The sequence below is a fragment of the Cottoperca gobio genome, chromosome 19 (genome assembly GCF_900634415.1).
Source record: "Cottoperca gobio chromosome 19, fCotGob3.1, whole genome shotgun sequence".
Taxonomy (NCBI): domain Eukaryota; kingdom Metazoa; phylum Chordata; class Actinopteri; order Perciformes; family Bovichtidae; genus Cottoperca; species Cottoperca gobio.
The window spans coordinates 8,597,248-8,612,622 of record NC_041373.1 but is presented as its reverse complement, the minus strand read 5'-3'; the positions used below and the strand labels follow the sequence as shown (position 1 = coordinate 8,612,622).

Below are 15,375 nucleotides of genomic sequence, written 5' to 3'. Positions count from 1 at the left end.
ATATAAATCCCTATAATGATGCAATGGGGGATAAAAAAAAAATACTGGAAGGTCAATAAACTCAGACACATTGTAAATCCCCACGGAAATATTACAATGATTTCTCCCCAGGCACACTAAGCACCACTCCACTCCAAACCCTGGCTACACAAGCACGTGTTCCCTTAAATCATTTTAACAAAGGACTATATTCATTCCACCTTTGTGTGGTGTGGAAAGCAATAAAATCTTCTCCTGTGAAAGCCAGTGCTTGGCTGTGTTGTAACGGAGGAGTGTGTTTTTGCGCCTGGCCGCATGGTGGCAACCTGCGCTGCATTGCCAGTACGTCAGGTCCTAATGTTTCCTCATAAAGAACCCGGGACTCGTCCTCATCCGACGCACACCGGCAGCCGGGCTCTCCTCCGCGGAAGGCTCCGACCATGACAGCCTGCAAGTTTCTTCCCCCCGCTGCCTTCATTCTCTGCTTTCAGAGCTGCTGAACTTCTTCTCCAGACTGTCAAACTGAATCGCCGACCTTGACAGTGCGCCGTGGGCAGCTTTTTTTTTTTGAGGGAAAAACTGTACCCACTCGGGTTGCCGACAACGAGGGTGAAGTTTAAAGTAAGAGGCAGGAAAACAAGAACACAGCAAGGACGTAGGAAGTGTCGATGAAAAAGTATGAGCCTGGCTTGTTACAGGTGCAGCGAGGAATGGACTGACCTGGTTTCATCTGACTGAGTTGCATCCAGTACTTGAAAGAAACCAACTAAGGCTGCTCAGGCACTTCTAGGAAAATATCTCACTGTCCTACGGGGTCTGTGGAACTAGAGCACATTATAACTGTAAAAACAAACATAGACTCAGATTTTCTCCGGTCTCGACAGGCTTCAGCAGCAGCGGCTCTGTTTTGCGCTCCCATAATCTGTGCGCTTTGCCCGGCTGGCGTGGCAGCAGGTTTCCCACACAGAGACCCATCAGGAGGACAACAGCAGAACCACTCCGGGACTCGGACACAGTAAGCGTGCTTCCAGCTCACCGTGCACTTGTTGTCCAGTCTGCCCGGTTTGGGACAATGTTTGAGGACTCCTGGAGCACATCGATGTGGAGCGCCACATGGATTTTATTTTTTTCCTTACTCATCCACTCCACACAAACTCAAGGTAAGAGGGACACGGTGCCGATTAGTCATCTCATGGGCCCATTAGTGTCTGTAGCTCCCCTGCTATGTTAGATGTTGGCGTGTCCGTTGTGCTGGTTTCCGATCTGTGATGTGTTCATTATAATTTTCCTTTTGCACATAGCCTATAATTTCCTCATTAGGCTACACCTCACTGTGACACACAGTCCCTCTTAATGGCACACACTCACACACTGGCAGACCCTTGCTGCTGTTATTTCATTGATAAAACATGTCAGTGGGACCTTTCCACTTTTGTTCCCCATGACTTCACCTAAATCTTAACTTTATTGAGTTAGGATCGCGCTCGAGGTAGCAGATATAATACGATAAATGTGAGGCTGCGCAGGTTTGGATGTAGTTTATTATGAAGACCCATTATTTCTTTCCATCTGTTATGATGTTTAGAAACCGTGACTGGATTTTCTAGTTTGAACATATGCAATGAATGTGTCATTAGAAGCGCAGCTGTTAACAAAAATGTTAATCTGATTAATAAGTATTAATTAATTAATCAGCCTTCTCCCTCGGAAATTAAACTTTGCGCGGTAAATAAACAGATACATATTGATATGCAGCGATTAATGCAGGCGCGTGCACGCAGAGCATTAACTGCTTAATATTAATTGGTTGGAATTATGCAGCTAGTTTCCCTTGAGGGGAGCAACAGCCAAGTGTGTTAGTTTGCAGGGACTAGAATCGGTGATTGTGTTTTTCTTAGTTTTTTCTTCTCCGAGTAGTTGCTTTAGTTGCAGTACAACTCAAATTCTTAGCACAATAATCCCACAGGATCTCTGTAATATTCCTGTGGAGACATGGAGTGTGTCTCTGGTGCCTAGCAGAGAGTCTGCTGTAACCTCAGGCCCTCTTCCTTTTACCCAACTATTATGTCCCTGTAGAGTGTTCGTTTTTATGAGATATTTGTACAGTAGATTATTTCTTTCAAAATGATTTTACCATTAATAATAGCTTGTTTTTGTACGAGGAAAAATGGCTGCTTTGGGAAATTAAAGTCTATTGAAGATGACAAACGATACAAAGCATATACGTTTCACATATTTACCATACATGTAGACCAGAGTGGGGTCTGTAGTTTGCACATAAGGTCCTTAAGTGTGCTCCAGGGAGTCCTCAGCAAAGTACATCTTAATTGCTGCGCCACTCAATATATAAGAAAAGCAATGTAAAATAATTGAAGAATAATGACGCAGATCGAAGGTTGTTCTCTCATCCCTGTAATCTTCGAGCCTTTATCGCAGCAAGGTACATGTGCAAGGTGGACTCTTGCATGGTGACACGAGTTTAAAAAAATGGCACTCCCGCACTTTGCTTTCCTCTGATGCACACTCTCCATGGGGGTAATTGGGATTCAGGTATTGCTGCCACTGTAAGGAGGGAGTATTACCTCTCAAGATAGACTCTAAGCCCTCGGTGGTGCTCACTCAATAATACAATGTAGAGAAGATGAAAAAAAACAAACAGGTAGATATCCATCATTCATGAGGGCAAATCCTAGTGCCTGACATTTACAGGAGATTGATAACTCGTGTGTCCTAGGGATTAAAAGTCCTGACATTGTTGCTTCCTCTCTCTATATAACTGTATCTCTCCCTGCTGTCTGTATCTGATTCTGGATGCTGCTGGGTCAGAAAATGTAGGATTTAATTGGACTCTTAATTGCACCCAGAATGGTCTGAGTGCCCGTTCGGAGTGCGGCTCGTTGAAAGTGACCCCAGTGTGGGCTGCTCTCTTTCCATGAGATGATTAAAGAACATGATGGGGCGAGTAGCATGCCTCTGGATGGACTTGTCAGCCACTATTTGCCACATTTTAATGACCAGTACACTGAAACAGCTTTTTAACAACGGGAGAACGGCCTTCATCGGACCAAAGTGCTCGGAAGTCTTTCTTTAAGCGGGGAGAGATAATCTTCAGTTCTTATATTTTGTATATTGTCATTCATCTTCATTGTGAGCAGCAAGAAAAATAACAAAGTTTTAGTGTTAATATATTTTAGGACCTGACTGATGGCTAATTTACACTTGGTGTCTGTCAGGAGGTTTGATGTTCTTATCTAAAATGGTGAAGCATTTTGCATTTCAAACTAAGGCACTGTAACACTTACACGCACTATGTTCGGTGGCTGACACATACAGTAAGCACACTCTTTGTTATATCGTGTAAAAAACAGGCCATTCTCCCAACTCACCCTGGGTATTTTGTTTTAAGTGACAGTTATAGGAGCTGTCTGGTCTGTCCCACTGTTCACTTCCATTTATTTACTGAGGTCATGCCGAGACAATGCTAGGCTCGCCTGCTGCTTTTGTCATTTCTAACACATCTATTTTGGAGCTCGGAGCAGCGGGGGAGGACTCTATTGGAATGTCATGTTTGGTATACATACTTCTGCATCTCTCGACGTCTGCAGATTAGTCTGACTGGCTACAGCTCGACTTTAGGAGATTTAGAGGGAGTTGAGGACTTCATTCTGTCAGAGGCGTGGCACTCAGATTAACATCCATACAGATGGTTATGACAGAGTTTCTGGGGGCTGCCGGGAAACTGCATTGGAATCCGCTATTTCATGGCTGTTGTCTGGCGAGGATGCAAATACACAACATGTTTAGAGTGACAGTCTGTTTTTAGCATACTGTATTGGACATGGACCTTGACACAGCAATAAGTCAAGGATGTCATCTCCATTTTAAATCTGTTAGAAGATTGGATTGAAATTGTATGGCTGGAATGAAATGCATGCAGTTTGGGAGCACCTCTTGACTGCTTCAAAAGGAAGTAAAATTGGATGCATTCGTATCCCAAGCAACAAAGTAGGACACATAATCATAGAAGTGCAGTGGAAATGTCCGGTGAGCTTTTCGATGGTTTTCAGATGAAGAGGTGGAAGCTACAGTAGAATGTGGCAATATTAGACTGTTGTGATAACTGTACGCTCATCTTTTGTTTCATTGACATGACTCCTCTTCTCCACTGCATGGTGAGACTCTTGAGCCATAAAGACGTTATGTTTGCATGTGTGTATTGTGTATACTTGAGACCCTGAGAAGCCAATCTCCAATCCCATGGTGGTATACCACAGACAGCAGTCGACTGCAGCACTGTATTTAGATGAAGGGAAACTTAAAAATCAAGATTATTGATCAAAGCCACATTTGGTCTTTGATATTAGTCACACTTTCATTAGGCATTAGGTACAAGTTCTTTGTAGGATTATTTTAATTTGATGGATTCGGTCAAAGCTGAAGTGTGGCAAGCATTATAAAGGGACATATTGAGATTGTAGTGTGCGTGATACATGGAGACAGTGTGGTTGAAAGAATGTCTGCAGACTACAAATGCCCTGATTTGTCACTCCTTTTTAATTGACAGACTAGGGATCTCTGTTTCCTTTTAGCAGCTGTGCCCTGTGAAATGATTTGCAAAAAAAGGAAGGAAGTTGAGGCTGTCCTAGATCCCAGCACTTTGGCAAAAGGTCACAACATATTGCTCTAAGTATTCAGGGCTGGCGAGAAAACTCATGGTCAAAGTCCTGTGATAGATTTCTCAGAGGGATGTCTCGAGTTTCACTGTGCTACGTTCAATAAAACTTAACTTCTCACCCAAGGTCTCTGGTAGTGGCAAGTCCTAGAGAGAGGTGTAACTGAAAGACTTTTTGTTTTTCCTCTCTGGAAAGCTCTTTCAGAGCTCTTGCAAGTGGGGCTGTTTTCATTGATCCTTGCCCCCTTTTTCCAATAGCATTCACTCGAAGAGGTTAAGAAAAGTGGGACTTACATTTCTACACAGGCGCTCTGAATAATAAAATTGGAGAGAGAGCTCATGGCATACATATTAAAACCCTAAACAGATATACAAAGAAACCCGCTATACACATTGTGAAGTATAAGAAATAGTTCTTGAGTCAGAGGTTAACCTTATTTGCAAATTATATAACATAATGTTGCTTTCATAAGAGTGAACACATATTAAACCCCTGAGAATGGGGACGAGGTGGCAGGTCTTCAGTGACATTCTGTACATGAACTCACAGGTTCCTTTTATATATGCTCTTTAACCCTAGTGCTGCTATATATTATTAACTAGGTCTTTAGCCAAAGGCGAAGCCTCAGGATGATCTGAATGAATCTGAAAGGCACCATCAGTGAATTTAGCACTATTTATGGCTATAAACACAACTCTGCATCTTTCACACTCCCTCTCCTGGATGTACAGGCCTGCTTCCCACAGTGCAGTAATACGAATGTATAATACATATTCGTCAATACACTCTGCTTGTTATTACTTTAGGTAGGTTCCATTATTATTCTGACAGCTGTGTTCAAAGTCCCCCCCTTTGAAAAGCACCAGAAAATAACTTAAAGTTTGCTTCACTGTGCGTCATTTTCATTTGTATAAAACACTCCTTTGATCATTATTATATATAGTATATGTGACGAGACGGTGTCATCGTTACATCTTTAGAGCTTCAACCACTTTTCTGCCGTCTGAGAAGCCTTCAAATTCATGGATTTCTGTATTTCATGGCTCACCGGTACCTGAAGCACCATTGCTGAATGCCCACTAACAGCAATACGATCAGCCTAACTTGGGCGGCATTACATAAAAATGGTGCCATCAGGAAAGTCTAGCTTCTCAGAGGGTATTTCTAGGTGACAATGACAAGGCATAATCAATGCCTTTTTTACTGCTATCTGTTCAGTGACCGCATTTGCCTCCAAATTCCCTCATTGGCATGCCAGCCACTTATTATTTTTCTCTCTCATCTCATTGAGTACATTCTAAGAACTTTAATCTTAAAATTTCAGTGAGTCCTGCTTTTTCGAATCACCAGTTATGTAATCCCAAAAAAATGACTATTGGATTAAAAAGAAAAAGATTTAGGAATTGTACTATTTCTTCTCTCTTCTAAGCGTCATGCTGCCCCAGACAGTTTGACCAGAACAAGAATTGTTGGGCTGAAGCAAAATGTATCAGTCTGATTCACAAATTGTCTCTTTTTAAGCCCTTCCATCTTGCCTGCTGTCTGGAACATGGCACAAAGGAGTCTGGTTAGTATTTTCCAGTGCTGTCCTATTTGTCATTGCATGATTATTCATTTGGGTTTTGTTCACACTGTTGATGGACTGGGAAAAGAGGCTATACAGGCCAGCTGGGAATTCTCACCATACTCTCAGATAGACGGGTTCAATGTTAAATGACCTGTTGGACTGAAAAACACTTTGGACTTGCCAATAAACACAGCAGTACCATTTGTCTCCCTTCTGGCTTTAGTTGTGACGGGCTGATTATCATTGTTCAACCTTATATTCTAATTGGGGCTCTAACAAGTGGATTATAGTGTTGATTGTCTTTTTCTTTCTTAAACGGCTCCTCTGATCACTCGTGCAAGCTGGAATTATTGCTCTATCCGTGGCTTTCTATTGTGAGTGCATTTTTTTCATGTACAGCATGTCTTATATTTATGGAGCTTGTGTTTGTGCACCCTTTAGTATATAATATAGTACTTTACCTTTTGAATAACAGCAAAGAAAAGACTGATAGCTTACATGTGTATTGTACTTGGCTTTTCGTGACGAGCACAACAACGTTCTTTTGAAGCTGCTGCTGCTTTCGATCTACCATGTATGCTCAACAATAAAACTCTGGCCCGATCAAGGTTTTGCGCCGAGAATGGATTGAAAGATTTACGGTAGGGCATTCCATCTTGTTTTAATATCGCTGTGGTGAAAGCGTATCCTGTGTTTCCATATCAGCTGAGCCAAGCCAACCCGCGGTTCTGCACTCCCAAATTAGCACCTGGAGGCCTTCTGCACTTTTACACCACACATCAGCTTCAGCTGCACAGTGCCAAGTCCTGAGTGTGATTTGCTTCTGCTGCACATGTCCTTCAAAGTGGGCTTGAAAACGACCCCTAAAAAATAATAAGCCAGAGGTACGGATGTGATTATGGACTTGAACTTTTCTCTCACTTTTTAAGAGGGCTATTATGCATGCAGGGACAGACAGGGGGGGAGTCAGAGTCGAGGCTTGTTTACCAGCATCATCCCTCAGTCGGTTAGATGGAAATGAGCATGGACCTTTTAGAATGACACTAGCTTCAGGAGGCCCCCAAACCTGACTTACTCATGCAGATCCTTGTGTGTTTTATAATGGAAATGCACTCAGATTGGCTGGGGGGCTTGGGAAACCACCTCTGAACCCTGTAATTGCTGTTCCCTAGGGGAGGTGTTTTGCGTGAGTGTGTGTGTGTCTGCAGGTGGAGACTTTGAATTTGTATGCATATGTAAGTGGGTGTGTGCTATTGGGTGTGCGTCTGTGTATAAATGGGCAGTAAGCAGTCCTTTAGCTATCACCACGCTGCCTTGCTGCCACAAACCAGGCTCCCCTGGGGCTATAACAATCTCCCTGCAGGGCTGGAGGAACAAAACGATGGGAACTCTAGTTCATGAAGTTCATGAAGGAGCATTACATTAAATGCCCAAAGCCGTATATTTTGTGAGTGAAAATAGATTTAGCCTAAACTGCTTCTGTTTTCTGCATAGTTTGATACCACTGGCATGATTCTCTCGAAGAAGCCGGATGACAAGCAAATCAATTTAAGGGATTAGTTAGGGATGGTATAGAGCCTGATCGATTCTGACAATCACGCCATCTTTAACAGACATCTCATCAAAGACCCATTCCCTTTTTTTGCCATCCCATCACCCATCTATCCAGCACTTGGATCCACTGCCTATTTACCCATCCCATGCAGGAATAATGGGGCCTTCACCCCCAGTTGGATTAATCAGCCATAACCATATGCTACCGTGTGCAATTACGCTGCAATTTTGACCAAGGGAAACAGCTGTTGCCATTTGAAAGGGTGGAATAAGATTGTAATTGCCTTAACTTTGATTTGTGAGGTGCTTTGATTTGATGAGAGAACACATTTTATGCTTTACATAATAATAACTCGGAATGAAGAGAACTATTAGAACATGAGACTTTTTCTGCTTCCAGATGCATTGAGAGGATAACCTCGTTGTTATGAGGTATTACTCACACATCATAGAAGGAATGAGTATGTTTATTCATTTGGGTTTGAATGGGCTTTCTATTTTCGGAGGCTATGTTTTAGATTTAATCGTCTAATGACATTTGAATATATTTATGCATGGCAGCGCCTTCACATTTTGATACAGGAGGCTTTTTCTCTAATCCCCCAGGTAAGGTAGTCGCATCAAATGTGATGTCTTCTGAAATCCTTTACACCGCAGCCTCCTATACTGTTTATATGCCAGCCTTCTTGTTTACACACTCTTTTTATCAATCGGCTGCATTTGATGACAAAACCTGCCTACTGTCCAAAAGCGTAAGGTCTGTGATGCATTCGTGATCATGCACATGGATCCAAGATTTATACTATATAAGACTTTCTTTTATAATATTGACATGGAGTTACACAACTGGTGTCAGGGGATGTATACTGATTATAATGTAAGATTATTCCAGTTGCAGAGATCTGTGACTGTCAAAAGGGATTGCGTTATTAAAATCATAAAATACCCGAACGACCAAGGTCTCCTGTTGCACACCTCTTGGATACTAGTCATCACCAGGTGTTCATCAAATGCATCTTTTTTCTTTTGGATACAATATAAACAAACTGCTCACAAAAAGATCAAGGTGCGTCTCATAACCACTTGAACTAGAAAACCCATCATGATGAGCATGAGCAAAGCTCTGTGCCGTTTGGATGGCTTTTTGTCTCAGATCTCAAAAAGTTGTTTGAGAAACGCAATTTGTGACGAAAACAAATTCATGTAAATCCCAGCAGATACAAGATAAACAGCATTATGATTGCATATGGAGAGAAAGAAAGGGCAGGAGGAGGATGGTCAAAATGGGGAAGCACATGGAACATTAAATGAAACTAAAATGTTAGCTGTAATGGAAGAGACTGGGCATCAGAGTCCAATATGTTGAATACTGTGAGGAGAATTCTAGTTGGATCTCGCAATTTTCCAGCCACAGTTTTGCACCTGTCGGTGGAGTAGACGGCACACGAAGCACTGTTTGAATTTTTCATATGACTGCCAATTACTGGCTTTCTTTTCTGAAACTTTTAAAGAAGGATATGCTAAATGTCACATCTCTTTCTCTGCTGTTGGTAATTTGATCGTCTTTGTGTAATTAGCCAAAGAATGAACTTTGCACTGATTGAGAGCTTCAAACGGGAGAACGTAATAATGAGATGTCTTTTTAGTGCATCAACTGTGTGAGGCCAATATTTCCTCCTCTTTTAAAAATACAATAAATGACTGCTCCCTGACGCTGCTTTGAAAACTGCACTCCTTTAAATTTCTGACTCATGTTTTTATTTTCCCTTTTTTGTCCTTGTTTGATGCTCAAGGGCCATTCTTGAGAGATTTAAGGCATGGTTCCCTCACTGGAACGTGTCTCACATCTCCGAAAAGAGAATGTGCACTGCTGGTATTCGCACATTGATCATGGACGCCTATGATATTGCTTTTGAAGAGTTCCTTTTGACTCCTGCCAAACACCATGTAAACACCAAGCACTGTTCAAATGATTTTTTTGTTAGCAGATGTACTTCACACACGTCTTCTTACGAGTAGAGAGCGACACACAGAGAGGGAGTGATGCGGAACGAAAAGAGAGAAGGTGATGGCAGCATCACCAATTAACTGGAGACTAATCAAAGGCTTCCTTAGAAACTTTTAAGTGTCTTCTCCTGATCGCTTCCTGAGCTTTCTGCTCTTCCATCACCACATCCAGCTCCCCTACCTGCCTCGACACCTCGGATTGGATATCACCTGCTAAGATGCTTACCTTATCTATGACTCGGAGAGGTGTAAGAACATTAGCTGCTTTTGGAGAATACATTTGTAGCTCTTCTTTACACCCGAGCAATGTAGATTTGTTAAATTTATATCTTGATTACCATTCGCTCGGATGCGCTTCACACATGACTAAGTCACTTAACACCCTCGACAGTCTACTAAATGGGTAGGACCCGATGATAATGGAAGGTGACAGAGTGAGATGGATGTTTGGGCGCAGGGATATGACCCGCAGCATTACTTGCGCTTGACCTCGTCTCAAGCACACTAATGGGTGGCCTCGTGCACGCTTCTTTGCCGCGAGGCCTGCTAACACAAACATGTACACCTTCACATTTCTGTCCCCTATGTGTATTAGTCACACAAAGATAATCACTCTCTCAGAGCTGAGCAGAACAGGCAGGAAGTGCTCCATCCATCTTGATTTGTCAATAGTTACAATTTTAATTACACCTGAGTGCTGTCAGCCTGCCAAGCTGGGAATATTGATTTACCTCAGCTAATTGATTAATTGCTGTGTTCAAGGGGGCAGTTTTCCCTGCACCCCCCGGTTCTTATTTTGCCATGCCCTTCATTTTCTCTTTCTCTATATTGTGTTTACTGAGTGTTCAAGTTTCACCTGCAGGCAGAGTACTGTTGTGTGGAATAAGTGGAGGGCTTGTAAAGCGGAACCGCCATATTTTACTCAAGTAAAGGTGTGGCGTATTAAGAAGGGGGCTTTTTATTACTGTAAAGCAATAGGTAACGGTTGGTTACAGGGAAAGGGATGCTATTCATCACCTCAGCCATTATGTGACAGTTAAAGGAGGTGAGAGATATGGAGGCACATCTGCCAGGGACCTTTCACTCAAAACTGAAGCTTAGATTTGTGTGGCTGTTTTTCAATTGGCTCTATTGGCTGTTGGAATGGGCTCCAGCATTTTTAATGCCATTTTAGAAGACCATATACACCTGTGAGCTAAGACGTGTGGACAGCACAGCGGATTGGCTTGCACCCCTACTGTCTCTAAATCTTCCTTCCTTCCTGGCAGAAGTCTTTAAACCTCTCATAAAAGGACAGAACTCTGGAGCTGCTGTGTATCACAGCCAAGCAGACTGCTTACCCCCCCAGCTCAGGTCTACATGAAATGAGCCCACTTAAAAGGCTAATTTTAACATTGTCTGTCGTAGAATCTTCAGATAATTCATAGGGTTTTCTAAAAATGTAAAACTCCAAACCATAATGTTGGTGGCTTAATAGTGTTTACCACCATAACATGGTATAATTCAGTTTTGATTAACTCTTTTTATAGCATTTTAGATGCTATATATTTTTAATATGTGACAACCTTCGTAAAAGATTTGATGTTATTGGTAAAATAAGCTTAAATAAAACAGTTGGTTATGAAAGTTGTAAAACGCTAAACACTAGAGTGACTTCAATGACTGACTACTATGGTAAATTCCAGCTTGATCTTTTAAATATTTATACTCGGTGTGTGGGCTGTGTTTAAATGAATGAGTTAATGAGTGTTTTGACAGTGTTTGTTTCTTGTGGCCAGTGGTGGTGGGGGCTATAGCAGACATGATGACCAATGGAAAGTGGGTGAGCAGGACAGTCAACCAATCATGCGTCACTCTGAGTTTATATTGTATGATACATCACAAAGATTACAGGCCAAGTCATAACCAAACTATTACAACCAAACTAAATACATCTGTGTTTCTTTACCGTGCCCAACAGGGGAATGTCTTTGTTAAAAGATGACCATAGGGACCAAAACAGTTTAACATGATTGGTTGACCCATCTAATAGTTTCTGCTTTGAAGTTTCAAGCTGCTTTTTTTACAAGAGATTTAGATTTTCCCCCTACCAAAAATCCCAGCATGACTCGCTGAAAGAGAATCTCTGAGAGGAGCGCTTTGAATCTCTGAAACAAGTGGGTTTGTAACGTTGCATGCATCTGACTTCAGGCATTTTGAGTGCAAAGCTCGTACTCCAGATTTTAGATGTACACTGTAAGACCATATATTTAACATTTCAATATAATAGTTTTAAGGTAACAAAAGAGCACTTGTGATCAGTGACGTTTAAAGCAGATTGAGAGAGAGTGTGTGATGGTAGTGAGAATGTGTAATGGTAGTGGGGAGTGATAGAGTCTGGGCGAGCCATAGGGGGCTCTTTAGATATAACGTTAAAGGAATGGTTACCTTAGCTAGCCCTGTCACTTATGGCATGATGCAGGCAATTTCCAATAAGTGACAGGAATAACATCGATTGTACAACAAAGACAGAAAAGGATGAAATATGCCCACCCCTGACACTAAAAGAAGCCTTGAATAGGTGCTTTTCAGTGGGACTGCAACACTGAAGAAAAGGTTTTCTATGACGGCCAATTACTTCCTCTTTCATACCTTCTGGAAGCTGTAGAATAGAACACAACCTACGCACATGGTTCTTACTAACACACACACACACACACACACACACACACACACACACACACACACACACTGCTGCATGAAAAATGGAATTTTACACCATGGGGCTTATTCTTGTAAACACTATCTGAATAAACAAACAAATAGACACACACAAAGGCAGAGTGCTGCATGCTTAAGACCCCCCTCACGCCTGTAGACACACACACACCACACACCACACACGCGCACACACCCCTCCATGGAACTGAGCACAGACAAGCAGCACTGTTTCACTCCCCATCTGTTTCTCCCCCTTTGGGATCCAGGCAATGATTGTATGAGGATGTAGCGGTCTTTATACACCACGAAAAAAAAGCCACACACTTACAGGGGCAGAGAACACTGAAAGCACAGAAAAAGCTGTTTCTTTGAGTTGTCGGCAAAACTGAGTGTAACTCGAGCTGCCTGGTGTGAAACTTTTTCTTTTGATTGTTTTTTTTGTAAGCTTTAAATGAACACTGACATTTTACGTTTTTAGTTTTTTGCCATTTTACCCACAGACAGATGAGAGATTGATATCTAGCACAGATGGTTGGGTTTGTTACATAAATGTCCTACATAGAAAAGGTACTGTCTTCTGAAATATTGCTGATATGTTTATGTTTTATAAATTTAATAGAATTGAATAATTTAGAACTCTTTCATACACAAGACAATCTGTGAAGTTAAATATTTCTCAAGTATGAGTTTATAGGCCAATACACGTAATTGTATGACTTAAAGCAAGACTATGTAGAATTTCTCTGTAACAAAATGTGCCTTTTGTCAATTCAATACACTGCTACAGCCTTACTTACAACCAACCCAATTCGAACATATGGCCTTAGTGTGGTACACGCATCAAGACTCCATAGTCTAACAATGGCATAGCCATCAGTGCTGAAAAAAACTCCAATGCTAACCTTAAAATTGAAAGTCTAATCGAATTGTGGATTTGGAGAATGGTGACAGTGCTAGTAGACACTGGTCGCTAACATTAGCAAATTAGACTTTATCGCTCCTCTCTACTTGTGGTACAGTATATTTTAGCATTCACTATTATCCATATATTGTTACATGTCACAAGTCTTGCATTAAAATTATAAACTGGTTACATTTAAGATTTTCTTTAAATATTAGGATTGAAACAAAATAAAAAATGTCTGCTATTGCAAAACAGAATGAATACTTTGATTTGTGTCATTCGCTACTTTGTCTGTTGCTGGCTGCGCTCCATCTCACTGCAGAGTAGCTGTTCTAAGAGACACGATGTCATACAATGATTGGACGAGACGCAGCGTGGCGTGACTCCACTGCACGAGTCTCACGCTGTCTCTCAGCTGGTGTTAGTTCAGAAATGTCTCTAATGCCTTGGCTAATTACTCCTTCAAACCACATTTACTGTATGTGTGTTAATACAGAAGATGCCACATGTGAATAAAACAGCTCTGGAGGTGGAACTTCTCTATTGTATTTTGGACAGAGCTAAGCTAAATTCTTCCTACGGTCTTTGTGCTAAGCTAGCCAAAACATGTCCCTGCAAGATTATTTTGCAGGAGGTTTACCCGCTGAACTGAAGTAGTGAAATATTTCTTATCTGCACTTTTTAAAACGTTGCTCCTAGTAGCCTTTGGTCCAACAGCCAAAGGAGATCGGATACCATTTTGTTGTAGAATAGCACACTGATGGGAAAAAATAGTGTTTAGTGTTTAGCACAGCAGGTGACAGGAGTGTGAACTGCAGCTGAACTATGGATCAATCAAAGAACATTCCTCAGTTGATTGATCAGCACATCTGTCTTTATTGTAAAACCCCCATCTTGTGTGAACAAAAGGAAGACTGACCTGGAAGATCTTCTTGACTTCCTGCCCTTAGAATTAGGTATAAATACTGAATCAGGGACAGTTGCTCCTCGGAGCAACACAACAGCAACCTGTGTGTGAGTTTGATCATCCTTTGTATGTATAAACTCAGCTCCTTCTTGCAAGAATATAGATTAAAACTCTTATTTGATTTTGATCCTGACTTTGTGGTGTTATTAGGAAGATTTTTCCAACATACACTCAAATCTTAAAAGTGAATATTCAGTTCCCTCATCGTGCATTCAGTTTTAGATGCAGTGTCCTGGTCACAACTGTCATTCTCTGGCCTCTGCAGCTGCTGCGTTGCCCCTCAGGTGCAGACACACATAGACCTTGATCTTTTGACCCACCAAGCCTTTTCAAATCCTCTAAAATATATCTGTACCCACGAGCCGTCATGACTTAGAGAGGTCGGACGTGCTTGCTAGGCCGGAAGACACCGTCGTGTCAAAGGATATGGTGTTTCACAGCGATGATTTACCAGCTGACAAACACAAACAAGCTGTTTGATGTTGTACTAACAAAGTCCTTACGGGACTGCGCCGTTTCGCATTGTTCTCTCCTTTACTCACTGACATTTCTTCCACTGTTATCACTGGGAGAGGAGGCTTTGAAATTTGATTGACATCCATGATCAGAAACTATCTCTCACTCCGTTTTGGGACAAGGCAGTTTGGAGGAGGCGCATGGTTAATGCTGGCAGCTAGCAGCAGTACTGGCAGACCAGACAGACATGCTGTATTTGTCTCCTACAGACAATCTGTTGGACTGTGATGGCGGCTCCGGCCACATCTATACCTGTTGTTCAGCCAGAGCTTGAGGGGGCAGCTGAGAGATCGGTGGGCTGTCAACTGTCCATTGCCTCCTCCAGGTACAGCCAGGCGAGAAGAACCTGTTTGATTTTTTCTTTTTTGCCTGAAGGCATCGCTATCTCTTTCTCATCCCTCTTTCTCTTGTTTTTAAAGGAGGTTGGCAATTTTTCCTTTCTCTTTCTCTCTGTCTTACTTGTTCTCTTTCTGCTCTGCTCGCCTTGTTTCTTTTGCAACACGCTTTG

General features: G+C 41.9%; 1 protein-coding gene across 1 annotated transcript in view; it reads left to right on the top strand.

Moving 5' to 3' along the window:
• Positions 1-397: 397 nt before the first annotated feature.
• The window catches only part of sdk2b (sidekick cell adhesion molecule 2b), a 240,925-nt gene continuing 225,947 nt past the window's right edge, over positions 398-15,375 (top strand). The window contains exon 1 of the mRNA XM_029456609.1: positions 398-1,139. Coding sequence (XP_029312469.1) covers positions 1,052-1,139 — 88 coding nt within the window. The 5' untranslated portion in view covers positions 398-1,051. The remainder of the gene's footprint in view (positions 1,140-15,375) is intronic.